The 27,795-nt window shown below is 48.9% G+C and overlaps 1 protein-coding gene across 1 annotated transcript; it reads right to left on the bottom strand.

The window, feature by feature from the left end:
- Positions 1–222: 222 nt before the first annotated feature.
- Positions 223–26,904, bottom strand: PLEKHO2 (pleckstrin homology domain containing O2). Its single transcript, XM_074549168.1, has 6 exons — positions 26,641–26,904; positions 22,111–22,263; positions 15,770–15,886; positions 8,864–8,968; positions 6,933–7,031; positions 223–4,677 (listed from the first exon to the last, which is right to left on the bottom strand). Exons 1-6 carry the CDS (start codon positions 26,647–26,649, stop codon positions 3,439–3,441), a joined length of 1,722 nt encoding a protein of 573 aa, XP_074405269.1. The 5' UTR covers positions 26,650–26,904; the 3' UTR covers positions 223–3,438.
- Between the last annotated feature and the right edge of the window lie 891 nt (positions 26,905–27,795).

Genomic DNA, 27,795 nt, shown 5'->3' on the forward strand with positions numbered 1-27,795 from the left:
AGCCAGGAGCTGCCCTGTGTGCAGCAGCAGCTCCAGCTCTGCGCCAGCTGCAGCCCCAACGTTTCTCCTTCCTCCTGTCTTGTGGTTAGCACAGCACCAAGCTCACCTCAGCCTGAGCACAGCCTGTGCAGCATTCCCTCCCTCAGAGCAAAGCCTTAATGTACTGCTTCTGGTGGCACTCCCTTGCTCTGCTTTAGGACAAAGTCACTCTGAAACAGCAGATTTCTAAAAGGAGGTTTTATTGCCAAATCTCAAAGCTCTTTACAAACAGGAGACAAAGTGCTGCCTTTCCACGGGCTGCAGCAGCTGCTTTTCAGATCGTCATCCACACTTGCTCACTTGCAAACTCACTTCCTTCCTGTCGCAGACAAGCAAACGGGTGGCACTGCCCAAAATACAGACTCACACTCAGCACTCCAAGCCCAGAGGGTTTTCAGGCACAAATCCCCCTGGCCTTAGTGCAGCCAGGAATTAGATGCAAGTTTAAATGCATGTTTAAAGGAAGATTAAAAAAAAAAAGTGCATGGTGGCAGGATGTACACTGAAAATGGGAGTGCCATAGAAGGCTGGATGTTTTAGGATGAAACTGCTAAATCTATTAGAAAAAATAGTTAAAACCAAGAGTCTCTACCATAGCATTTGCAGCAGTAAAGTTACTGGGTGATACAGAGATTCCACTTAACTTATACCTATTTACAAGACATAATACAAATCTAGTGAGATCTGTTAGTACAGCATATACAGTAATTAGCTGTAGGTTGAAAAATTATTTAATTTGCCCATTTCCTAACAGGTAAAGGGTATTTATCTGTTAGGTCTCCTACTGATGGCTATTCAGTAAAATGTCAGACATTTATTCATTAGAATATTGAGTATAATATAAAAACATACAGTAAATATAAGCACATCCTGTAGGTTTGGCTGTAACAGAGAGAGATGTCTGGGTATTTTCACCGGCACTTTGCCAGACAAGTATCCACAGAACACACTGCCACAAGAAAACACTGGAGAGAGCAAAAGCATTTGTGTATAAATTAGGGGACTGAGCTACCCCATAAGCTGTTGTCATTCTCCTGGATTTCAGTGCCAGGCTTTGTTTTGCCTGTCCTGAAGTTTAGGATTGGCTTCAGCTTTGGGATATAAACCTGTTCCCAGAGTTTGCCCTGGTTTGTGTATACTCCTGTTAGTGTGAACTGGGTTTTCCCCCATCTGTGTATTGTTACAGAACTGCATCTTGCAAAAGCCTGCCTGCTCTCTGGAGCTGCTGTCCCTCCACTTCCAGTGCACACCAGGTTCTGACAGCTCACATTCATACCACACAGTGTTCGGTAAACAAAAGTGCACATGCAGAAAAATACATTTAGATAGCAGATAGGCACTGAATATTGTCTGTGTTCTTAGCCCTTGTCCTAAGTGTGTCTGGAAAGGTGAATATGACCCAGAGTTCACATTGAACCCGTGGCAGTAAATGGCACAGATCCAGAGTTTGCTTCAGGCTGTGTGCCTCAAGGTGGGCTTAGGACATTGGAAACTTCTTGCCTCAAAGCAAAGCTTTTTGGCACCTGAGCCCTGAGTGTTTGACCGTGTAGAACTTTCCATGTGACAGAATAACAAGTGAACTCTCATACAACATCTGTGTCTGTCTTGAGAGGAGGACTCACTACCAAAACCAAGACTAATTTAATCAAAAGAGGCAGAAGCATCAGTTATGGTCATTATCTGTCTTGCTGGCTCCAGGTGGTAGAAACCAGGGTATGTGGAAGCCCAAAGCCAACCTTTCTGTGCTCAAACCTGAAGTACCTATGCCTAGCCTAAGAGGAGGCTCAAAGGAAATTTTACTGCTGCTGTGGTTGGTGTTGGCAGCCCCCTGCAGACTTGTGGGACCTGGGAAATGAGGAGAAAAAGAAACAGATGAGCTAAGAACAAAGTGCTGGAAAATGAGAGAAAAGAGTTTAGGTAGCACGTTGCTCCTTAAAACCAGACTGGGAAGATTGCCATTTTCCATGTTTCCAGAGCCTGGCTCAAGCAAAGGAGAAGCCCTCTGGGCTGTCACACAATTCTCCTCAGAGCAAGGAGAGAGAACAGGGGAGAGGGCCCAGCTCGGGTATGGGGCTACACAGTAGCAGTGCAAAGACACGATTTTGTCACTGCTGTAACCACTGAAGGCCACAGGAACTGTGGTGGACAGGGGAGACTGTGGGAATCGTGCTGGAGCCTTCTGCAATGCCTTCCTCAGATCCTTCCATAGCAATGCATTTTTATTTTCATATACTTCAGCCATTGGGACCAGCCCCAAAGTTTTGTGTGCAAAATGCCTTTCCCTCCATGTGTGTAAACTGGGGAGATCTGGGCCAAACCATGGCTCAGGCTGGCCAGGACACAGCAGGTAGAGATGTGCTCAGTGGGAAGGGGGAATCTCATCCAGACCCAGTGCCTGATGTGCATACTCCTGTCAGTTACATCCCAAAACAACACTAAGGGAACACACATCCCCAAAGCTGCTCTGTAACAGCTCTCCTGGGAAGCTCCTGGGGATCTCCTGGACACAAGTTCTCCAAATGCCTGGCTATTTGCTCCTAACAATGCTGAGGGAATTCAGATAGGTACTTTCCTCAATAATGTGTTGTTTTGGTAGAAGACACTTTCACAGGCCAGGTGTAATCTCAATTTCCCTATTAATGAAAGAGGAACAATCAATATTTGCCTGGCAATGACGCTTTGAGACTTGTGTTCACTCACACAGTGCTTAGCACACCTAAAGCACTGCACAGCCAGCCTCAGAGTGCCTTCATACAGCTGCTCCACATCAGGGACACTACTTGGAGTCAGGAATTGGCCAGTTTGGTTTGCCTCTGTGTGAGGTCACTTTTTAACTGTGGATGTGGTTTTATGAGGATCTTTGGAGAAGATTAAACCGTTTATCTTTACATTCCTAGATGTCACTGGGCCAGGTGGTCTGGGAAACCATGCCAGCAAGCGAACAAACACTGACTACATTTATCCCTAAATGATTCAACTGGGAAAACCAGACTGGTGCCAGTGTAATCTGGTATTTGCCTGCCTGGAAATACAGAGAGACAGGGGCTTTTGCTAGAATAGCCATTCTGCTCCTTTCAAAAAATCTGGCTTGGTCTGATTACCAGTAATTTTTAAGGCCTGATCCATTGAAAGGACTTTGGACAGAATCCTTAAGGAGCATTCACATTTTTGAAACTGTTCACTGTCCTGTAACCTTCTGCTGTGCTAAGAGGATTAGAACCAGACTGGTATGTACAACATGAAGAAAGAAAGATGCTATAACTGAAAGCTCAATTCCGTCCCACAAACATGGTGTGTGCACAGCAAAACACCATCTTTAAACACTGGCCTAGCAATGGTACAAATCATAAATGCAAATGTTTAGCTTTGATTTTGGGAAAGAAGTCTCTGCAAAGTGTGTCAGGGAGCACTTCTCCTATAAAGAGTCACTAGATCCTTTTGCTTTTCTTTCTGTTTCTGTGTTCCTTCTTTTTTCAGTTCTTCAAGGCCTTTAATTTCTTGCAAAACTTGTGAAGCTTGCCGAAGCTGTTCCACTGCCTCGTTGAGCAACATCTCTGCCACCACTGGGGGTCCATTCCCCTCCTGGGCCTGTTCCAAACCTTCACGTAAAACCTTCTGCAGAAGCTTTTCTGCTTTTTCCCTTTCATTAGCAACTTTCTCCTCCATTTTAGCTATGCATTGATGAGAATCCTTTGGGAAACCTTGGTCTGGAAGTGCTCTCTGTTTGTTTTTGGAATCAGAGAGCAAGTCTCCCAGAGAAGAACAGCGAAGTTTGAGAACTGAAGTGTTTTCTGTAGAATCTTTCTTCTCAATAGCTGCTTTTGCACCCTCATGGTCTGTTTCTGTAGCTAAGGAAGTCTCTGTCTCTTCTGCTGAAGTTTGCTGTTCCTTCTCAGCTGCGGTCCTCCCATTTCCTTCTTCTGTTTCAGCTGTTGGGGATGTGAACTCTGCTACCTCGCTGGCTGTGATCCCATTCACTGGGGGCTTGGAGCTGCCAGACTCCTGCCCTTCCCAGCCCCCAGCTTCCAGGTCACCATGGCTGGAGTTCTCTGTGGCAAGCATTTTCTCTGGCAAAACCTTAGGAGGAACAGGTGGCTTTGAAACATCTGTAGCAGCAATCTCAGCCGGGTTGTCTTTGCCATCATCTCCTGATGATTCCAAGTCTTCTGTCTTTTTAAGTTCAATGGTTGGTTGGTCCCAAGCTACTTTCAGCTTGTCTGGCACGCTCTTAGGAAGTGGAATTGGAGCTTTTGATATAACCCTGTTGCTGAACTCAATGAGGTTCTCCTCGTTCTCCTCACTTGGCTCTTGGGATTCTTCCATGTCCTCCTCTGGAATTCCAGAGTCCTCCTCCTTGGTATTTACACTGTCCTTTGATTTGATGTTTTCCTTAAGCTTCTTATCTGGAGGCAGTGGAGGAGACAGAGGTTTTTTATGCTCCTGGTCAGGAACATCGTTCTCTGCCTCCTGGTTTTCTTTTATGCCAGTGGGTTTTGTAGGTGGCATAGGGGGCTTTGGAGTTTCTTTTTGAGGTGGTTCATTGTCACTTTCATTGACAGTAGAATCAAATTTTGGTGGTCCATTGTCTACTATATCCAGATCTAGTCGCAGGATACCATCTGATGTACACTTGGCAGCCTGAAAAACAAGAGAGAAAGTTTTCAATTTCTATCATTGATTCTATGTTTCATCCTTTAACTTCAAGTTAAAGTGCAAAACCCTTGCAGCCAGCATGGCAAGCAAAGGGTTGCTGCTTCAAGCTGAGAGAGTTGGGGCTTTGCAGCCAGGAGAAGAGAAGGCTTCAGGGAGACCTTAAAGCCCCTTCCAGTGCCTAAAGGGGGCTTCCAAGAGAGCTGGAGAGGGATTTTCACACGGTCATAGGGTGATAGCACAAGGAGGAATGGCCTTAGGCTGAAAGAGGACAGATTTAGATGAAATATTCAGAAGAAATTCTTCACTGTAAGGGTGGTGAGGCCCTGGCACAGGTTACGCAGAGAGGCTGTGGACTCCCCATCCCTGGAGCGTTCAAGGCAAGGCTGGAAGGGGCTCTAAGTAACCCAGTCTAGTGAAAGGTTCTTTGCCCTTGAAGATGATTTTTAAGGTCCCTTCTAACCCAGCCCTTGATTCTAAGAAAAGTGCAGAACTTATTTTACTACTGCTTTTGAAAAGACTGTCTTAAAGCCTGTACCACAATAACCTAATTTCTTGGTTTTCCTGTGGGTGCTAAGCTCTGTCTTTTTATTCTTTGTCCTGTGGTAGTGGGATCCCTGTACCCCCTTCATTTACAATGCACCCCCCAAAGGCTCACTTTCTGCTTTTGACCTTGTCATAAACCAAGCTGATCTTTAGATCACTTGGCCAGGGATTGTAATCCTGTTGCCTTCTGCTTGTTTCCTCTAACCCAGTGTCATCCTGGCCTGACCAGGGCCAAGCCTCAGCTGGTTAAGCCTCCTTCAGACCACAGGCTCTGTGAAAATCTCACTAGTAGGGAGGTTTTCCTAAAAAGGATGGACTTAGCAAAGACACTGCAGTGTGTAAGCTCAGTGCCCCACAGGGAGAACCGCAGTGACAGTTCCTGTGTGAGGGAACCCAAAACCACACAGAGGCATAGCTGCAGCCAGGGCCAGGCTCCTGCAGTGCAGAGACTTCAGTTAAAGCCTCTCTCTGCCCTTCCAGCCCAGCAGAGAGACAGAGGCAAGCTGCATCCTGGCAGTTTGGCCCTGACCCATCCTCACCTGGCCTGCTTTGAACACTGTTAATCCATGTTCGTGCCATTTCCTTCATGAATCTGCAGCCAGCAGCCATGATACACATCTTTCTGCAGGCTCTATCCCCTCATTCCTGCTGCTAAATTTGTAAGTCAATTTTCCCTGATTTTGGCTGAGGGGAATACATCTTAGAGGTATTAACCTCAGGGGTATCTTGTGAAAATAGTGATGTGAGCAGGGAAGAGAGATGTTTTTAGTGGCTAGGGAAGGGCTCCCCACCTTACTGAACCCGTATTAGGCAAGAGAATGCACAGTTCATTGTTGCTGTGACTTTTGTCATGTTTTCTTCTGCGGTTTTCTGGAGGATGGGAAGCTATGATTCATTCTCATACATTTCTCTGGGAGAGACACTCTCCCTCCATTTCTATGCAAAGTAAAAAGTCTCAGGGTATCTCATTTTCTGCACAAGGGTCATCTGAGTGTTGTGCAGGCACATAAGTCAGGGTCTTGGAAGTCTGAAGAAAGAAGGTTTGATTTAAAAACCTTCCTTGCTTGTGATTAACGCTCTGCTAAAATATCAATCTGTCTGTAGAAACTTCTTCATAAATCACAGGAATCAAACATTAGTAAGAACCTCTCCCCTGGAAATGAAATGCAGGTTTGTGGTTTTTTCTTTTTTTTTTTTTTTAAGTGACAGACCCAGAAAATCAGTTAAAAGTAGACAGGTTAGTCTATAAAACTGCCTGGGAGAATAATGTATTCTGTTTCAGACCTAGGGAAGGGCTTGTAAGCTTGAAAGCTCGTCTGCTTTCTCCAGTTAGCTTAATAAAAATACAGCTTCTCCCCGTGGACCATGCAGTTCTTCTACCTTTAGACCACCGTGGCTGCAAAATTATCAAATCTTTGAAAATAAATATAGGAGCTTCAGTCTCTAATGGCTCTGACCAGATGGTGAAGCAGCTTATGAGTTATGAAAAGCTAAATATATGGTAACGTGCTGCAGCACATAGAGATCTATGGGAACCTGGAGCTTCATTAGAGAGGTGCTGGCACAGTCTTCCCTGCAGGAAGTTGTTTCCCTGTCAGCCTTCTCTGGGGTTCCCCTGGGTTTGGTACCTGTGTGCAAGGAGCAGCTCTGGGTGATCCCAGCTGCTGGGATGGCTCACTCCATCAGGGCGCACTCACCTCCTTTAGGTGACTTCTCGTGGGGGGCCGACGTCCGTGGGACACCTTCACCCTGTCCCGAGTCACGTGGTCCAAGGAAAGGCTCTCGTCCACTTTCACCTTTAGCAGGGGGAAGAGGAGGAAAACAAAAAAGGAAGAGGGTCATTAATTTCTGAGGACATGTCCATAAAGTTGTCACTGTCACACATGAAATGTTGAAGCATTTCACCTCTAGTCTTCACCTCAGAGCTCAGTTACAGCCTGCCTGCAAAGCCCTGCACGTATGTGATGGATATTTAAGGTCTCAGAGGTTGCAATGGCTAAACTTATCTCCACCTAAGAGGCAGGGAAAAAAGGACACAAGGAGCTTTGTCCTCACTGCACCCTGTGCTTGGACCAGCTCCTGCACATGGCAGAACACAGCACCAAAACTGCTGTTTCCATCTTAGAGGTGAAAGCTCATTAATAACCGTGACCTGACTGTGAACTGTATCAGCAGCACTTTGTTTCAGCCCTTCCCTTCCACAGCTCTAATGACTGCAGGATGCTGAGGAGAAGGTGTGAGCAGTGACCTGGATTAATTGCAGATCCAGCTGAATTAACAAATTTATTTCCTGCAATCAGATGAGAAATGCACTGCCTCACACTCCTAAGGAGGGAAGTCCAAGTGCCCTGACAGGTATTTCTCTGTGCTGGCTCTGTGACCATCCACCAACACTGTGATGGCCAAGGGCTGGAGTCCCCATGGAGGGGCAGCACCAGTGACCAGAAACATCTGTGTGTCCTTGGTACCACAAGTCTGTACAATAGGAAAGCTGGCGAGGGTGAAATGGGGATTTAAAGAGAAATTATGGCAGAGTGGTTTTACAGCTCCTTCAGGATAATCCAAGTGAGCTGAGGGCTTGACGCATTACCCTGTGCCTGGCCTATGTGGAAACACTTTAAATCTGAGGTTTGATCCTTACTGGAATGACTGAGGATTAGAGGCTGGATCCCTCTGTAAGGAGGATAACCCCATTTCACAGGGCAGGGAGGTGATCTGGGATCCCACCTTGCTGTGCTGCTCAAGGGTGTGCAGAGTTCACTGCCCACTGTACTGAATAAAAGGAAAGCCCAACTTCTCAGAGTTTACACCTCTAGCACTGTATCTACACCAGTTAGCCCTTTTCTCAGAACTTTTACTCATTGCTTTGGTTTCCTTTGCTAAACAGTTTTGCTGATTTCCTTGTCCCTCCTTACCCTGCTGGTTTTCTCTTGTGTCATTCCCATGGTGGTGTTTTTGTTAATTTCCTTTCAGTTACGGAAAGAACTGCAGAAGAGATGCTGCTCCCTTGGTTTAGCTCAGGGCTGATTTACAAACTAAGAGGGAGCAGGACAAGGTTAAACAGGCTCTAGGTTGTGCAATGTTATCCTCCCCTCCATACAGCAGGATGGGAGGAGAATTTGAAAGTGCAGGTGTGCTGGGGCCAGCTGAGAGGCAGGCAGGTTTGGCCAGGGCCATGGAGTAACTTTCCACCAGACTTCTCTCCAGACTGCAGGCGGAATAGCTGCTGGACTGAGTCACTTCAGACCTTTCCAGTCCTGAAGACTGGGCTGCATCCTAACCAAGTGCCTCCATTTCCAGGCTGCTTGGTGCTGAGGACCATGGCAGTGTGGGGTACACAAGTCCCTCCAGGCTGCATCCCAGCTCTACACAACTCAGCGCTGCAGCTGCTGCTCTGCACCAGCTGCCTCCATTGGGAGAGGAGAACTCCCAGAAATCCTCTGATCCCAAGCTCTGAAGGGAAGGAACCTGCCCCACCTTGCACACCACTTTCTCTTTCCCTGGACTATGGCTGGCATGCAGGAAGGATGAGGAGAACAAGAGTTCAGGCAAATTCTGCTTTTAGCTAAAGGAGCCATGGATGAGAACAGCCACAGAAACATAGGAGTTTGAAAATTGTTTCTCTTACCTCATCAAATACTTTGTTTTTGCCTCTATTGATCCCTTCATTAAGAGCTTTTATCCACGATTCCTTTTCTTCCAAAGTTGGAGCTTGAAATTTGATATCATGAACCTGCAAGAGCAGAGAGAGAATTTCTGCCTGAGCATTCCTTGTCAGGACCAGAGATACCTCTGAATCACTTCAGTTTCTATATAACATGCACTTCTAGCCTGTGTTTAAACGACAGATTCCTTGGCACAGCTCCTATGAACAGCATTTTGTTATGCTGGACAGCTTTTTGTTGTAGTTTTAGTTTGGTAACTACTAAAGTAGTAAAAACGTAAGTTTCTCCTTTCTGCAAAACTTGGAATAGCTCTTGGAACATCAATGAGTTGTACAGCAAATGGTCACACTGCATAGAGTCAGACTGAAAGTCCAAGTCATACTGGCTGGTCCAGATGAAGTAAAACATTTTATCTCCCACTTCCTCCAGAATACCAGGAATGGGAAGGCTGCACGCAGTGGGCTCTGCCTGCTTCCCCGTTCCTGTGGCTCTGCAGAACAGAACTGATACTGGAATGTGGGGCACTGCCATGGGCTGCTCTAACCCTGACCCAGCTGGGCACAGACACAATGAGGCGTAAGAGCAATGTGAGTGCAGAAATTCACCATATCTTATTTCTGTTTGCAAAGGAAATCCAGCAGTGAACGCTGCAGACAGGCACTCTCTGGGGTCTGAAGAGCTGCCCCAAGAAGAAGGGAAGAGCTGGCCATATAAGAGAAAACTGGCAAGAAGTATGGGTCTCAAATAAGGAGGGAGGATGGGTGATTGTATGGCCTGTCCTCCAGCCAGCCAGCTCTTCCCTTCCTCCAGGACAGCCCCATGGCTTTGCTCAGTGTTTCCAGTCTCTTCTTGCTCACAGCAGTGACAGCAGGCAGGGTGTTATTTAATTCACTGCTGTTTCCTCTGAGCACCTCACCAGTATTATGTAGCTGTGCCCCAGAGTACACTGCAGGTGAGAGAAATATCATCTTCACCCTACAGGTGGCTCCATGGCAGACCAGCTGGGATCCAAAGAGCTCCGTGTGGTGCCCTCATCCACACTGAGCACAGGCACACAGGAATACTCCTGTGCTAAAGGACACCAGCAACATTGCAAAATGAAGCACAGAAAAGTCAGACACTCCCATTGTTTCCGGGCTGCAGGGATGTCAGCCTGCTGTGTGTGCTCCTCCTAGCACCATCCCTAACAACAGGGTGGCACTTCTTACTCAGTTATTCCATCATGTGTTTTATCCTCCTGGGTCAATATGTCTTATTGATTCCACTCTGCTCCAGCCCTGCCCTGAAAACAGAATTACTGATTCCCCTGACAGTCTTTTTTCTTTCCTGCTTATCACTACAGTATCTAGGGGGCTTCACAAATTCCTTTTCAGGGCAACTGAAATTATCCACCTCTTCCAGGTGGAGAAATGAACTACAGAGAGGCTTGCTCAAAACACAGCCTCATGGGGGTTTTGCCTGGAACAGTTTTTTTAGGTATTTAACACCCTTATAGGTACTCTGCACTTTCCCATTGCCTTCAAGAACAGTAGTAGCCTCAGCCTTTTTGTAAATGAGGCCCCACATTCCAAAATCACAGCAGTGTCTATATAAAACAGGGACTATATTAAATGAGGGGGACAAAGCTAATGGTGACTGACAGACGAGTGCTCTTAGCAGCTCCCTGTTCCTGGCACAACAAAGCAGCAACTGTTCTGGGTCTCAGCAACTTCTGAAGGGACCATCAGAAATTGTGCAGAACTAAAGCCTGATCTCCTTACACCCACTCTTGCTGTTAGAAACCAACTGTTCTTCCTTTCTGTAGTTATTTCTCGTGTCAGTGCCATGGATTTACATCACAACCATCATGGCAAGCAGGGAGTTAAGGAATAATTTGGGGAAAGATTCTTTATTTGATCAGTTTGCACGTAAGGTGACGGGACCACAGGCCTTCCTGAGAGCTCAGAGGGGAGGTTAGGGCCTGACCCACAGCCCTCTGGAAAAAGAGCCCTTTGTCTGGGATGCAGAAGAGCCACTCTAACCAGGGACTGTAAGGGAAGGCAAAGCTCCAAAACAGAGCCACGGCCAGATTTTGTTTTAGTCCAAGCTGGCCTGGTTTTGTGTGTGCTTAAAAACTTTTTTTGTTTGAAAACCATTTTGCCCCAAAGCTTTGTGATTATAAAAGCTTATGAGAAAGCTCTACTTGTGAGCAGCTGAGCTGCTGCACTGCCTGGCAAAGACCTGGCAGCCTGCACAAGGGTTTAGAAATCTCCGTACACGTTGTTCGGGGGAAGGATTCCTGCCTCACTTCAAGCTTCCTCTTCCAATGCCACTTTCTGTGCCTCATTCCAAATAAAGCTTCCCAGTCTGTGACTAAGCACTGGTGTCAGCAACTCTGTGGCAGAGCAGAGAGAACCTCAGGGGGGTGGTTCCTCGTTAATGAGAAGCTGAGATGTCCCTCTGGCATGCAACCCTTTGCCATCAAATGCAGATCCAGCGGATGGAGAGAGAAAGGGACTCATGGTGGCAGCAGAAGGGGCTGGGTGAGGGAGGATGAGCAGCACAGTGGGACCCACGGGGCAGTGGGGGCAGTGCCAGCCCTGCTTGCACAGCTCCCTGGGGCTGTGACACAGAGGGGCAGATTCCTCCCAGTACCCAGGTATATTAGATTTTTTTTCTCTCCTTTTTATAACACATCCACAGACACCAGGGCAGAGTCAGGCTGCTGGGGCTCTGAGGCTCGTGCTCAGGCTGCTGCCAGCCACAGCCTTTTGCTGCCTGGCAGTCCCTGGTCTGCCTGCATCCATCTGTGGCTCCTGTCCTCAGCCAAGGCACTGGGGGAAGGAAGCTCACCCAAACCAGGATGGGAGCTCTCTGTAAAGCAGGAAGCTGCAGAGGAGAGGCAGGAAGAAGCTGGTCTCAGTCCTGCCTATCACTGGGACTCTGCACAGTACTCTGAGACTCCCAGGCTCTCAGCAAAAAGGGAACAAATTAATTTCTCTTGTCTGTATCTTTACTGATTTGAATATTAGATACCAGCAGACGCATCTGAAGATGGGTATTTCCTACAAAACATTAAGCAGAGTCTGCTCTCCAGCAGGAATTTAAGGCAGAGTCAGTGACGCCAATATGAGAGGGCAGCAGGCAGGGTAACACATTTGCACTCCTTCTTGCTAAGCCAGCTGAGACTGAGTCATGCCATAAACAACAGGCTGATGTGCCAGGAAAAGCTGTCATGGCCAAACCTAGTGACCATTGTAAGCCATGAATGCAGGCTACACAATTTACTGACAGTTCCTCAGAGCACAGCACAGCTCCTGCTGAATCACTGCCGAGACCTCAGGCAGGAGAGCTCCCACAGGGATCACTGTCCGTGACAGCAGCAGGCACCAGCTCCCTCCCTGCTCCCTGTCCTCCCTGAGACATCAGTCTTCTCCAGCACTGACAGCCTGATGGCAATGCCAAGCCTGCTTTCCAGGAAAAAGAAGTGTTCCTAGGGTCAGTCTGTTGTACCTGTGCTAAGTGATTTAACAGACAAGCTCTGGAGAGCTTGTAGCTGCAGTTTAAGACTGTCACCAACACTTCTTTGCTGAGCAGTTCTGCAGATCTGCTGCAGGGGTAGGTGACACAAACCTGTGCTTGGTCCTTATCTGTTTCAGTGCAAAGCCTGGTGGGGCTGGGCTAAACTGGACTGTGAATTGCCTGTGAACTGCTGGGGGGATGTGTTCCCTTCTGATGACTTTTGGTACAGGGTGGTCACCTCCAGCAGAAGCTGCAGCAGACCTGGGTCAGTAACATCTCAACTACTATGAGTGCAGCAGAGTCTATCTGCCAGATGGGAGGTCATTTCTTGCCTTCTTCTACATGACTTTGTCAGGTTATATATCATGAAGGACAAAGGAGAAGACAAGGGCCTATGACAGGGAGGTTGGAACTAGGTGATTTTTAAGGTCCCTTTCAACCCAAATCATTCCATGTTTCTATGAGATGACTGTCAGAGGATTCTGGTGCTTTTCTGTAGCTGAACCAAGAGCTACATCACCTCTGGGAATAATGCAGCATCTCTGCCAGACTGGCAGGCCCCAGGAGCAGACTCCCCCAAACCTCACTGCATTCTACTGCAGCTTTCAGGCTGGGCCCCTGGTGAAGGCAGTTTCAGGTACCTGAAAAACTGACGGAGGGAAAAATAAGCAATGGAAGTTTCCATCCCTGACCACAGGTGTGAGAAGCTGCAGGACTTGTTGGTGGGCACCTTCCTTACCACCAGCCTCTTTCCAATATTAATACTTCCCTGCAGCTGAAGCTTTTCAGATCCACTGAACACCAGACTTGCGCCACTCTTGGTAATTTTCAGAGTTTACACCAAGCATCATTTACACTGCTTTTCTGCATTGTGAGTAGTACATTTTAGTCTCCAGGCCAAGGCTACTGCCCTTTCTTAGAAGCCCAGCGCTCTGCATCCAAAAGTTTTCACTTAATTGCTGTGGATGGAATGAAGCATTTGAGATTTCTAAGCAGAACAAGGCTTTTGCACACTGCCAGCTTCCTTCACTGAAGAACTGAAGCTCAGGGGGCAGTGCTTTCTTTCAGTTCCATACCAGTGCAGGAGAGTGACATGCTCATATTGTCACAGCTCAACAAAAATATCATCCTTGTCAACAGGCCAAGCAGAATCTGGGGTGCATTCATCAACGACCAGTGTTTAGCAGACAACTTATTTATTCAGGTGCAACTTCAGCTGCAGAGTAGTTTTAACTGACTGATTCATCTCTGCTCAAAAATATCCCATCCAAGATTAAAACTGGGATTCCCCTGCAACTAAACTGGGCTCCCTGTATTCAAGATTTGTGCACTGAAGCAGAAATGGCCTTTCCTAGCTTGGTGCTAAGTCCCTCAAACTCATTCCTCACCATTATGCTCCAGAGAGAGGGTGAAAAGAAAAAAACCTTAGCAAGATGTGGCAGAGTTTGGCAAGCTGGCTCTCAGGGTGATTTTAAACTGTGGATGGCAGCAAGCCTCCCAAATGGAAAATGTTTAACTGATATATATCGCCACAGCTGTGTAGTTCAAAACAGAAGAAGGACAGTTGTGTACGTTGGCCTCCTAATTGAAGCCTGTGCTAACATCTGCCAAAGTATGTTGTGTGTCAACACCCTCACCAGATTCCCAGCCAAAAGAAGGGCGGGAGGGGAGCCACAAACAGGGGACTTTTCATTTATAAAAGCCCTTCCTTTCACCAAAAGAGCCTTATAAAAAGTAGCCTCTATCTAGGTCTCCATTGAATCAGTGGCATGAAAAACAGGGTAGCTGTAAACTTGCCAGCATGCCAAAAGGATGAAGTTACCCTTTTGGGCACAGTTTGGGCATATTTTTCTCATAGCAAGAAATGAAAGGTTTGGGAACAGGTCTCACACCCTGCATTGATTCGTGGAGCAGTGCAGAGACATATGCAGCTATTACACAATTCTCTCTCAGTAACACACTGGCAGATAACACCTGTTCCTACCGTGCTGCCCATCTCTGAGCACACAGGGTATTATTGGCCTCCCTGGGAATAGGTGGACACTTAGAATCACAGAATCCTAGAATCTTTTGGCTTGGAAGAGAAAAACCATCTAGTTCCAGCCCTCCTGCCATGGGCAGGGACACCCTACACTATTCCAGGGTGCTCCAAGCCCTGTCCAACCTGGTCTTGGACACTTCCAGGGATGGAGCAGCCACAGCTGCTCTGAGCAGCCTGTGCCAGGGCCTGCCCACCCTTGCAGGGAAGAATTCCTTCCTAATGTGTTCTGGGCTCCAGCGCTCTGGGGGAGCTCACTAGCCCAGGGTTCTGGGGCAGGAAAGTCCTTGTTTTGTTGTTTTGAATGAAGTTTAGCACAATGGTGCTCTGAACTCAGCTGGGGTCTTATTATATGTGTAAACACTAAGTGACTGGAGTGAAAGAATAAGCAACAGTGCCAACAAGGACTAAACAATCTCTATTTATTTAAAACAAAATGGAGATGGGGGAATGCAGCAACTTGGTATTTGTGTCTGTTCATGTTCTTATGGAAATGAATGTGTTTTGTCCCTCACAACTTCTCAGATTTGCAAGGGGAGATTTACTAAGAACTCTAAGGCCAAAAAAATCACATTAAAATTACAAGGCAAAATGTGATACCCCAAAGCAACAATGAAGAATTCTAGCCCATAAAGATGCTGAAATGGATGGCATGCAAGTAGGAACTAAGGAGAACATCAAAAGATGTGTAGTAGTGATGATGACTATAGATAGGAAGTAAAGCAGGATGTCCTTGCATACACCCAGTGCTCAGATGGATGTATAGTCACTTTGCAATGCCAGCCTGGTTTTTAGCTTCTGGATCTAACCAGATGCTGTGCAGAATGCTACAGATGTAGGGTTTCATGAATTCTGCAAAATAAATCTTTTCTCCTAGGAACTGTTTGGCTGCAAGTAAATTTGCACTGGAGTTTCTCAGATCAATGGTTCTAACTCCAGGAACTGTCTCAGTACATGGATTGGAATTATTGATTCCACTGGACTTGGGCAAAGCTGCAGCATCCACAGGTGCTCAGAAGACATGGAGGAACCACAGGGAATGATCTAAGAAGTACAACTTAGGAAGTACTGGAAGAAAGAAAATGCTAAGGCAAGGAAAAAAAAATCAAGAGGAAAAGGTCGAGCTGCAGGAAGACGCTTTCCCCACAAGAAAGAAATCTACATGACAGTGGCTTTCCTTCTTACACACTGCACACCCTTCACAGCTACAGGTCACTCTGCCAGCTGCCAAGGAGCTCAGTCTCAGAGCTCTTCATCTGCTCTGGGCACAGCTGGCTGGAACTCACTTTGGAGTTAGCAAACTCGAGGGTGATGAGAAAGGCAATCCTACCTTCTTACCCGGGGAGCGGATTAAAATGAAACGATTTTTCCTTTTTAGTAGTGCACGCAGCTCCTGGCACTTGTCATAACTCTCCAGTTCCACCGTTTCTATGCACTTCTGTTCATCCTGCAGAGAGGGAATGAAACATTACTATGAAAAGGAGACATTGAAATCAATCACAGACCATCAAATTCTGCATTTCTTCCCTTTGCAACTGTCAAAAAGCTCTTCGGCCTTAAAAATAACCTGCAGGCAGCCAGAAAGCCCCATAAATCAGGCTGGCATCTCATTAAGAAAATACTCTGGTCTTTAAGCTACAGGCCTAGTGGTCCACAGTGGTTGAGCAAATAACAGGTTGGGGATAGTAACACCAGCTTCTGTCATTGCTGTTGGCCTCATCCAGGCATCTGCAGCCAGAAGTGACACTACCTCCACCCCGCAATGAAAGGAGGAGATGTGATTCTGCTTCTTCATAAGGAAGATGACACAAGCATCACGATGGTCCAAGCAGCCCCCTCAGGAAGCCTGAGCCAGAGCAGGGATGAGAGGAAGCCCTGCTGCCACACTGAGCTGGGGCGGACTGGTCCTCACATCACAAAGGCCAGCAGGGGCCATGTGTGATGGACACAGTCCTCTTGCAGTCACACTCTGAGCTGTCAAAACGCTTAGGATTGGAAATACAGCCCTGTACAGCCAGCAAAACTGTCTGGGCCAGCATCTCAGTGGGGAATATTTATCTCTGGAGTATCTCCACTGATGACTGCCGGCCGCGATCTTGGCTCATTTCTCCCAGCAACATAACTAAAATTCCACACGTGGTGCGTGGCTCAGTTCAGCTGCAGAGCACCATCCCTAATAGGAATTGCAGCGTAACACTGGGCAGATAATATTCTTCATGTCTCAGTAGCCCAGCAGAGACCAAAGCTCCCTTTTGCTAAGCACAAATGAGCAGTGAGAATCTCAGAGCAGTTCTTGCCAGTGAAATGCTACAGTCAGCATGGCTCATGAACCTCTCCAGTGCCATCCTGAATTAAAATCACTGGCCATAACCACCCCCAGCTCAGGCTCTGCACCCAGGGCAGCTCCTTGTGCCCGTATGAGTTTGTATTTAGCAATTCCTGTAGTGGAGACGGGGGTGTGGGATGAGGAAACATGTCATAGCCAGGAAGCTGCTGCGTGGCTGGAGGCAGGGAATGGAGAGTTCAGAGGGAAGTGGGCTGCGGGGAATTTCCTCCCTTTACCACTTGACATTTAAGTCGCTGTGCAGAACTCAGCCTGCGTTTCAGTTTTTTTAACCCTCCTATCTGGGGATGGGGGTCCAGCAGAGCTGATGCCAGTACACAGAGCAAGTCCTGAGCCACCGAGGGACGTCTGCATCTAATTTAGGTTTATTATTTTAATGACATTACTGTTTATTTCGTTTAACACTGAGTAGGTGAATGTGAAATGGGAAAAGGCACACTAGGAGGAGGAGATGAATCCTGCCCAAACCTAAAACCCAGCCGATAAAATCCTGCTGACGCTACCGGGCCCTTTGAAGGCTCCTGCTGCAATCCTGGTATCGCAATGTCACTGCGAAAGGACAGGGATGGAAATAATAACCCCTCTGCGGCCAAGAAATGACAGAGGAGGGTGAGGTCAGGAATACATGCCTCGGGGATGGGTGATCTCATCCTGGCCTTCGGAGCACGACCGCCCACGTTACAGCCCTGCGCACGGCCGGTGCAGCTCCCAGCTCCTTCCCCTCCTTCCCCGGGCTCAGGATGCAGAGAGCTCAGCAGAGCTCTGAGCTGACACCAGCCCCAAGCCTCCTGCCCACCCTCCCTGCTCTCAAGAGCAGCTCTGTCCCCAGCAGAGCTGCTGTCACCCTCCCTGTCCGTGCCATCCATCCTGCCTCTTGGACAGGAACTCTTCCCTGTGCAAGCCGTGCGCCATGTCCTAAGGGCTGTGGAACACCAAGCTGGGCAACAAGGGGACTTGGCAGGGTGGAAAGGTGTGGTTTTGCTGTGAGATTGCCTCTTGCCTTCCAGCTGCCTGTCTTCTCCCTGGGGAGGCTTTGGGGACTGTGACCTGGCCATGAAACAAGGACAGAGAAGATGGGGACATGCAGGATGCTGTCTCCCAGAGACACCTTGACTGTTCAAGCTATGGCTCCTTCATCTCAGGGACCTGAACTTTTCAAGTGAGTTATTCTCTTCAGGAAAACCATGGAAGAAAGCAGCCAGAGAAATATAAAAACTTCATGTATGAGGCAAAGGAAAAGCATCTGAGTTCAGGGAGCAGCAGAATGGGGCTTTTGTCTATGTTTTACCCTTGGCAAGCAGCCATCCCCACTCTGTGAGCCTACCTGGGTCACAAAGAGATCCTTTATGTCTGTCCTGCAACACTAAGATAAAGAACGAAAGACCCGACCCTGACGCAGGTCCCCAGGTCCCTTCAGCCTCCTGGGACCGGAGGACACTCAGCACCACGCAGGGACAAGGTCACTTCCAGACACTGCCCTGACAATGCTCTGGAGAAGCTCAATCCTGGTACAGAACCCTTACATTCATGATTTAATGCAGAAAAACTATTCCATTAACTCTTCATGAGCACGTCCTGTGACAAACATATCTGTGTCTATTGGCTTGGCCCTTAAGAAGAAAGTTACTGAATACCTGGACATATTAATGCCTGTGCTTAACTGAAGAATCACACTTGGCAAACAATTTTATTAATGAAAAGTTTATAAAAAGGTGGGGGGAAAAGACTCCCTGAAATTTTTATTTATATGAAGGTGTAATTCCCAGCAAAAACCTCCTCATTGACACACACTCAGGGGCTGAGACCCTCCATTCAGTGTAAAATGTCTAAACCTGAAATAATAATTTATTTCTCTATTTGAGGCTCTCAAAGTGTTTTAACAAATCACTTTTGGGTATACCTTGCAATTACTTTACCAGGGGCAAAATGCAGATGTAAAATGTCCAACTGTTGAATGCCAAGTGGATTCTCTAGTCTCCAGAATCTAGTAGGATTTTTCCCTGTCAAATAACACACTTAGAAAGAAACCCTAAAACAACAAGAAAACAGGTCTAAGCACTAGCGGCTGTTTAGGGAGTAAAAAAAATCCAAACTCAAGACTGATGCTTTCTAATCCATGAAGTGATAATGATCTGTCTAGTCACCCTACACTGCATTGCCTGGTCTTCAGGCAAAAACCACAAAAACAACTCTGTAGGTTTTTTTTTTAATGCAAGAATATGCAGAGACAAGAAGACAAGAAACCCCACTAGAAAATAACCCACTTGGTTCTATGCAGACCTGCACAGCATTTCTTGGGATCCGAGCACCCTGCACTTGCATCAGTGCCTCCTTTCCTGACATTTGGGTATGGAATATGTTGCTTAACATATTGTTTAATTGCAAGGGTACAGATGCAGACTGCTGTAGATGGAGGCACAGCAGAGAACAAGAAATCCATCTCCCTTCATTCCCCATTCTCTGAAAGAAACCTGAAGCCCTGTGGGATGACTTTCACCCCATCTGCTCCAGGTAACACAATAGGCATTTGCCATTTGCTTTAAACCAAACCCAAAGCCTGACTAGCAGATGCAACTTGGGGAACACGTTCCCAGGGCAGGTCAGGGAATTAATCTCCAGCACATTCCAGGAGATTGCTACTGATGATGATATATGGTATCTGTGTGCTGCTCAGACTGTACTTTCCAGCAACACTGTACAATGTTCTTGTCTGTATCTATCTGGTGTTGGCAGTCCCCTCTGCTCTTGTTTTGCACCTAAACCTCAGCTACACGTGCAGCCAGGCTCATGCAACTGCACCAACAAGGCAGCCTGCATAGGAAACAACAGCTAAAGGCAACATTAGCAGCCCTTTGTGAAGGGGTGGGCACGGGAGGGACTGAGAAAAGCACACTGAGTCCACTCAGCTCCTGGAAATCGGATGGGCTCAGACCAGCTGAAAGGCTCAGCCTCCAAACCTGCCTGCCCACACGGAAGCTGACCCCCCGTTTAACCCATCCAAGTCTCATTCAGGATAAATATGAAGAGATGCCTTTTGTTCCTGTTGCCTGAGGTTTTATCTCCTTTCCTTTTCAGCAAGCACAGAACAACCCCATTTGTAAGTGTTTCAGTCTGAGGATGGTCTGGCATGCTGTGTTCTTCTCCAGGGTCACACAGAGCAGATATGTGGAGAAGTCCAGTGGGAAAAATGGCACCTTGAACTCCAGAAATGCAAACCACCATAGCACACTGCACCACAGACTCTGCCTAGACATCAACCCTTCCCATCTCAAAAACTTAGTTCACCATTTGTAAGATAGAGACAACCACACTGCCCTGATCACATTAAAGGAAGATAAATACAGTAATAAACATGAACTGCCTCAATTCTGTTGCAACAAGACCCCTCCTGAGTGCAGAAAATTGCCATTTCCTTTGGTTTCCCTGTAGTAAGTCTGCACAATCACATGTTATCCTATTGTGCTACCAGATAATTTTGCAGCAATTTCCTCTCCTAAGACATTTGACTTCACTGTAAGCCAGTTTAATAGCCTATAGATATTAACATGATCCCTTATTTACAATAATGGGACCTTGCAGCTACTGTAGCTTACAGATGCAATTTATTACAGGATGTTACCACAATCCGCAGGCTACCAGAAAACATTATGCCTGGTTGTTACAAATGCCATTTTCCTTCTTGAGATAATAAAATAACCCTTTAAATGATTGGGATTTTTTTCCTTCTTCTGAATGTCTGTGAAAATTAATCTTACTTTAAAAGCCTCCTTTTCCCTTGTGGTAATGAGAGCCTCCATGTATCTTGTTTTTAAAGGCATGCCCTTTTGAAAAAAACCTACGTCATGTTTATAGATTTTGAATCTTCGAGTTCCTGAAGCTTCAGCTGGAGTCAACAGGTGTCCAGGGCACTGGGAACTGATCTACAGAGAGGCAACAGTTTGCAGGACCAGGCTGCATCCCTCTGGGTAAGAGAATTCCCCCTTGCTTTTCCTGCCTTCTGAACTGCTCATCACCTGACATTGACTTCTCCTGTCATTATTTTTACACTCTTCATGACATTTCACAGCTAAGAACAAATGACACCAGAAAGCTTTGGGATTTGGGAAGAGCAGGAGTGTTCAGCTTAAGGGAAGAGGTAGAACCCTTTAACCTAAATTGTTTATAACAAATCTTCTTTATTAGGCAAGAGTATGTTTTTAAAAAAGAGAACTGAACTCACTGTCAGTCCTTTGTTCCTGAAACCACCACAGCAATGCAGCTGCTGAAACATTTCCCTATTCTTCTTCCCTTGACACACTGCACATGAAGCTTTACATGATTTTGCTTTTATGTCGTCCTGATGCCCACACATGACCCAGATCCTCCTGGGCCTGACACCTCACAGGCACGTGGCCTTGTGCAGACCACAGTCCCCCACCCAGCTGCACACACAGGCCACCACAGGGCTTCGACCTACCCACCCCTCATCTCACACCCCTCTTGGTTGTAGCTTGTGCTCTGCACTGTAATTTCTAACTTTTGGGGCAAACCCTGCTCTTGCAGAAGCTGCTTCCTGCCCAGGAAAAAGGGCTTGACTCAGGACAAAGCCACCTTTGCATCCTGGCAGGAGCAGCCCTGCACTTTTCACTCTTCTTGCCTGAAAATGCAGGACAGATTTGGCTTGGCTCTTAGTCCTCATTTGTCTGGAAACAGCTCGAAGTGTGGCCATGAACTCAAGGCATGCAGTTTATCTAGGGAAGTCCACAACAAGGCTGCCAGGGATCCTTTGCTCAGAACTGGCTCAAGTAAAGGGAAAAGATGAGCCAAATCCAGACTGTCCGTGCTTAAGGAGGACAGCAAGCACTCACAATCTCACTCTGCATCCTTCAGTGGCTAAAAGAAACCCTGAAGAGTCAGGCTGGCAACAATCTGAGCTGCTTGAGGGGTGCCAAACAGCTGCAGGCTTGCCTGCCATCCCCTCAAGTGGCAGGTGGGAAGTCAGCCTGCTACAACCACTTTTATCCTTCAAAAGCCAAAACCTCATTGCACATATCCTGCTTCCGCCCAAAGCTTCACTCCGTTCACCTTCTCACAGGATGTCCTGCCCCCCATGTTGTATTTTGGCAAAGGCTCTGTCAAAATATTCAGTGGCTAAAGTATTTATAATATATAATATATTTAAAACGCAGCTGCTGTCCCTTTTACAGAGTTTACCCTTCCTGGAGATATCTGGAGAAGCCCTTTTGGAAGGAATGGGCTGGAGGGAAGAGTAGAAAACACAGGGACATGCATGTGTCCCCAGGGGCCTGCTCCTGCCCCTCATTCAAGGCCATTAGCTGTGACCATACCTCATCCTCGTAGACCATGAGCTGTGTTTTCCTCAGCTGGATGTAACGATCCTTCCACAGTCCCAGGAGCCCCCCGCTGCTTTTTTTAATCCAGCCATATTTCTCTGCAGTTGGAGCACCCTTGGGTTTCTCTGAGACCTCCTCCTTTGTATCCTGCAAGGACAGAAGGCATAAGGGGTTTCCATCATCAGAAAGCCAGCCCAGAGAAGATTTTGGCACCCACCAAATGTGGTCCCTCCCCACCACATCACAACGGGAGACTGGCATCTTCCAGAGGAAAACTCAACACGCTCTCACAGCACTGGTAAGTGGGCACAGACCCCAGCCACCCCTGGAGACACTGTTGGGATGGAAACAAGTCCACCTTGCTCCTCTGCTCCCCCAGGGGCTCTGCTTCCCTCTCTGGGGAGGTACTCCTGGCTCACTCGTGCACCAAGTGCACCTTGAAAATGAGCAGATTCCTCTCCTCTTTGCTCCTCCAGCTTTCTGATGAATCCCAGCACAATGGATTCTGCTGGCATCAGTAGCAACACTCATATTTTAGTCCAAGGCCACTTCTGCAAGCTCCTCTTCTAGGTGTCTATGCTTGGTCACTATTCCCAAACCAACTCCTGTGGGCAAATCCACAGCATGAGGGACAGGGCTTCACCATATCCACATTAAAATGTTCCCAGCAGGTAAAAGATGAAGACTTGCCTCCTCTCCAGTGCACTGGAAGAGCCTTTGCAAAGGCTGGATCCCTGCACCCCTCCCTTGGAGCACCCTGCTGCTCCCCACACCCCATGGACCCCTCAATAAGCCTCTTGCCCTGGAGCAAGGCAAGAGGAATCCCTTGCTGAGCCAAATCCCCTTACACAATCACCTCAGCAGCCTTGTGATTTGTCAGGAGAGGCCAAGCCCAAATCCTCCAACCTCCTCCCAGGGACCCCACTGTCCCCCAGACTCGGTTTTCTCCATGGCCCCACGTGTAATAGCAGCATTCCTGCTGCAGAGGTCTGGCACACAAACAGAAGATGTGTGACAAGAGAGCCCCAAACATCCCAAAATGGCCCTCACTGCACAAACTGGACTGGCTGGAGCTCAGACATCTTGTTTCATAACATGAGAAAATCCCAAATTCATGGAACAGAGTCAGAGCTGGACACTCCCACAGCCAGGACAGAGCAAGTGTGTATGGACAAGCTTCAAAAATTTGGAGGAGAGCCTTGCTAACAAATCTGTTTTCATGCACCAAACTCCCACTGAACACACCCTTGGACAGCAGCTTTCATCAGGGTAAGCTCTTATTCCAAAGAGGGAGCTTGCACTCATAAAAAGAAGAAAAACAGCTTAAAAACCCTGTGCACCCACATTTATTCTGACCTCCACTAAATCTAGAAGGAGCTGGGCTTTCCTGGTAGGCTCAGGTGCAGACTGGGAACAAGAAACTCAAATAAACTGTGTTTCATCTAAAAGAAAACTGGGCTGAAACCTGCAACAACCTCGGTGCCTTCTGAAGAAGCTATTTCAGTTATACTGAGCTGTATCTGAAACGGCCACAATACAGGATGACTGAGCATCAAAAAGTTTTCCGGGAAATGGAGGAACTACATAGGGTGGGTTTTTTTTAAACTTGACTTTTTAGGTTGCCAGGAAGTTGTATTCAGTTGAGATCTGCGACTTCAGCAAACATCAATTCCTGCACAAATAGAGACCTGCTGGTTTCCTGATCGAGAACCCTTTTGATGTCATTTTTAGATAATTGGGCATGGACTTTACCTCCCTCGTAGCACTTGTGCATGGATGTTGCTGTATGAAGAGTTTATTCAAGTGAGTCCTGGCCAACAACTGCTAAAATGTTTTCATCTTTTAAGGCTTTTTTTTTGCTTGGCAGGTGAATTTTTGCTGGGCTTTTTTTTCCCCACCTGGCAGAAAGGCTGAAGTCACATGGTAAATATGTCTATCCATGCTCTGCTCCGCAGAGCAAAAACTACACTGGTTTTAAAATAAAAGTACTCCCTGTGAAAACACAGCACCTCACATCTACCTCTGAAAAACAGCCTGCCCAGCAGAGCTGGGGCTCGTGTTGGCACCTCTGTACAAGGCTCAGCAGGGCAGAGTAGGTTTGGGGTCTGGCTCTCCAGCCTTTCAGGGACTGCACCTCCCTCCCTGGCATTGCAGGGTTGCCTTGGAGCTCCCCAGATCCTCAGGAGCCCTGGCTGGAACCCCTGCCTGAAAGGAGCCAAGCATGGGGAACCCTCCATAGCAGGCAGGATTTCCTGCTGTGCCAGCACCTGGGAGCATCCAGACAGAGGATCCTTGACTCCAAGCCCCACCTGAGCAGCCCAGGAGAGGGAAGGTGCAATGAGATGGAGACAGCAGCCACAAGCAGAGGGCTCTGCCCCTTGCACTGCACAGGAGTCACCAGAGCCTGAGCTGCCTTCTCCAGTCCCTGCTACAAGGCAGATGTGAGGGGTGAGATCCAGCACTCTGCTGGGCTCCGGGTCAGCAGCTTCCCCCTCACACATACCCAGCACATCCCACAACGGGGGCAGGTGCTGTGATCCCTCACCTGCAGCTTAAGGACATTAAAAACCCAGATCATTCAACTGCAAACTTTGTTCCTGCAAAAGCAAGAAGAGTCTCAGAGATGGTGCCTGACATTTTTGCAGATTTTTTTTTTTGCCAGCCTTGCCCCAAATTGGCAAGGGGAGGGTTGGCCAGGGAAGGGCATCGGCAGCAGGGAATTGTGTCCATCCTGTGTCCCCTGCCTGCAATTCCACAATTCAAATGGGAGCATGACACAAAGACATGAGCTCCTGTTGTTAACTCAGCGATATATGAGCATTCTACGAGAAATATTCAGATATCCTTCCTGGGATATTCTTGGGCTGGATTCATTCTTGTGGTAATTCCATGAGAAGGAGCCCCCTGACATCAGCCAAGCGAGCCAGTGTAAATGAAGGAAGAACCAAGTTATCCCAACGCTGGCTCAGGCCAAAGGCATCGCTCCCAAAACCAACCCAAAGGAGCCATTTCTGCATTAGAGGTGAAACACGAGTTCCACTCCCTCAACTTGGTTTAGCCTCGCATTTTGCAGCTCAGCAGAGAACCCAAATCAGACAAGATGGCTTTTTATTTAACAACTAGGCAGTTTTTTCTCCCCTGCCCTGTATTTTATGGGCCCACAAACCCACATAGTCTTTATGTCTTCCAACAAAACAAACCCCCAAGAGTTGAATCACAGTGGTGCTTTTAAAGTTACACAGATCACAGAAGTGCCTCCGCCAGTTACATCAACTTCATTTCAATTCAGCATCTCACTACCACACACTCCTTTCTACCAAGGTGCTGATGAACAACTCCCAGGAGACAACCTGCATCCCTACACATCCACTTTTTTCCTCCCTTTCCACGTTATCTCCCAAACCTTGCTGTTAGCACATCCACTTCTCCCCAGGCTGCTGGAGCAGAACAGATTGTACCGCTGGAAATGAACTCCTCAGATGCACGTGGAACTTGGGGAGCTGCCTCTGACACCCCTTCTACAAGCAATCCTTGGAGGATTCATGGGTCACTAAAGAAGAGAAGCCCGTGAGAGGGCCAGCCAACGCTGGGGTAAGTGTGAAGCCCCTTTGGCCGGCAGCCACCAGCTGGAAGCAGTTCCTCTGCTGTGGATTAATTTCATGGATGCCAGCGGATAATAACAACTCTCAGTCACTACCAACTTGGGCTGCTTTGCCGTCTCCCTGCTGTTTTAAAAGAGCTTTCATTCTTGCCACAGAATGTTGGGAGCTGAAATAAGGGGGTGTGAGGGGGGAGAGACAAGCCACAGCGACAGGGATCGCATGTACCAGACAGAGCCTGAAGTCCGTCCTACCGGGATCTTTCTTTGTGCACGAGCAGCAAAACCTCATCCAAGGAAAGGAAGCAGGAATAATTGCGTGGCCAGACGAGGGGAGAAAGCGACCTGTTTAACTTGCCAACAAATTTGTGGCATCTTAATCAATTCTCAGAGGGATGGATTATTGGGGTGTCTGATTCCCTGGACATGAAAATCGTGTGCAGAAGAAGCACCACTGCCCTTCTCCGAGTTAAACCCGTCCCAAACAGAAAGGAGGAGCGGAACACAAGTGGGGAAGTCTGGAGGTGCGTAGCCATGGCCAAGCTGGCGATTCGACCCAGGCCCGGCTCCAGCGGGGCAGGACAACACCCCAGCGGAGTCACTCGGGGTGGCCCAGCACGCGTGGAGCCAGCCCGGCAGCCCCTCCCGGCCGGCCCCACCATCCCCAGGGCTGCGGGATGCGCTGCCGAGGCTCTGCCCGCGCCGCTCCGGGGCTGCCGGGCATGGGGAACCCCCGCCCCGCGGTCTCCCTCGCCGTGCCCCGGGCGCAGCGGGGCCGGGATGTCCCACGGCGGCGAACACCCGAACACGCCCCGAAGTGCCCGGGCGGTCCCCGTGCCCCGGCAGCCGCTTCTCCCGCCCTGCCCGGGGTCCCCCCTCCCTGTCCCGGGTCCCCCCGCTGCCCGTCCCGCTCCGGCCGGACTCACGGGCTCCATGGCTCCTCCCGCCCGCTCAGGGGCTCGGCCGCCGCCCCGCTGCCCCGCTGGGCTCCGGGCGGACGGGCATGCCGGGCGGGCCGGGGCTGCCGGCCCGGGCCCCGCCGCTCTCCCTCGGCAACAACTTCTCGGGGAGCCGGAGCCGCGGCAGCAGCAGCACCGCCGGGTTTCCGGCGGCTCCGGCGCTGCCAGCGAGGAGGCGGGGATGCCCCCGCCGCCGGCCCCGGCCCCGGCCCCGCCGCCTCCTGGCCCGGCCCCCCCGCCTGGCCCGGCCCCGGCCCCGGCCCCCCCGCCGCCGACGGGGGTGGGAGCCCGGGACGGGCTGGGACCGAGCCCGGGAGAGGGGGATGAGCGGGGTCCGTGCGGTCAGACGGCGCCTGCGGGGTGGGACATGGACCCTGGGGTGGGACAGGGACCCTGGGGTGGGCAGAATAGCCAGGGATGACAGGATAACCCGAGCGGGACATGGAGCTCGGGGTAGGAGAGATCCCCGGGGTCGGATAGGGTCATCGGGGATCAGGGAAAACCCCCGTGGTGAGACAATGTCTGTGAAATCGGAGGATCCCTGAAATGAGAAGGGCCCCTGTGTCTGTCGGGGTCCCCAGGGTCCAATAGGATCCCCAGGGTTAGGCGGGGTCCCCGGGGTCACATACAGATCCTGGGGTCAGACAGGGTCCCCAGGGATCAGGCTAGACCCCGTGGTAGGAGAGTTCCTGAAATCAGCAGATCCCACAGGTCAGGGGGTCCCTGTGTCTCACACGGTGCCCAGGGATCAGAGAGTGTCCCATGAGGTCACGCCAGACCCCTGTAGTAAGACAGTGCATGAGAGTCCTCATGGTCAGGCAGGGGTGAGGCAGGGTCTGGGGTGGCACACTGTCCCTGGGGCTGGGGCCAGGCCAGGCCCCAGGAGCTGCAGGACAGGGCACAGCGTGGAGAGAGGCGAGGGATGCTCCAAGGAGCCAGCATGGAGCAATGGCCAGGGCTCAGGTGTGTGCAGCCACGTGGCTCCCTCAGCCACAGCAGTGGCTCCTGGCCACCCGGTGGTCTCTGGACAGTGGATTTTGGCAGAGGGGTGATGCCCCAAGGAAAACAGCTGGGGAATGGTCTTTTGTAGCAGAAGTGGTTAACACTAGTCATGCTTAGAGC

Source organism: Zonotrichia albicollis, chromosome 11 (assembly GCF_047830755.1).
Source record: "Zonotrichia albicollis isolate bZonAlb1 chromosome 11, bZonAlb1.hap1, whole genome shotgun sequence".
NCBI classification, from domain to species: Eukaryota; Metazoa; Chordata; class Aves; order Passeriformes; family Passerellidae; genus Zonotrichia; species Zonotrichia albicollis.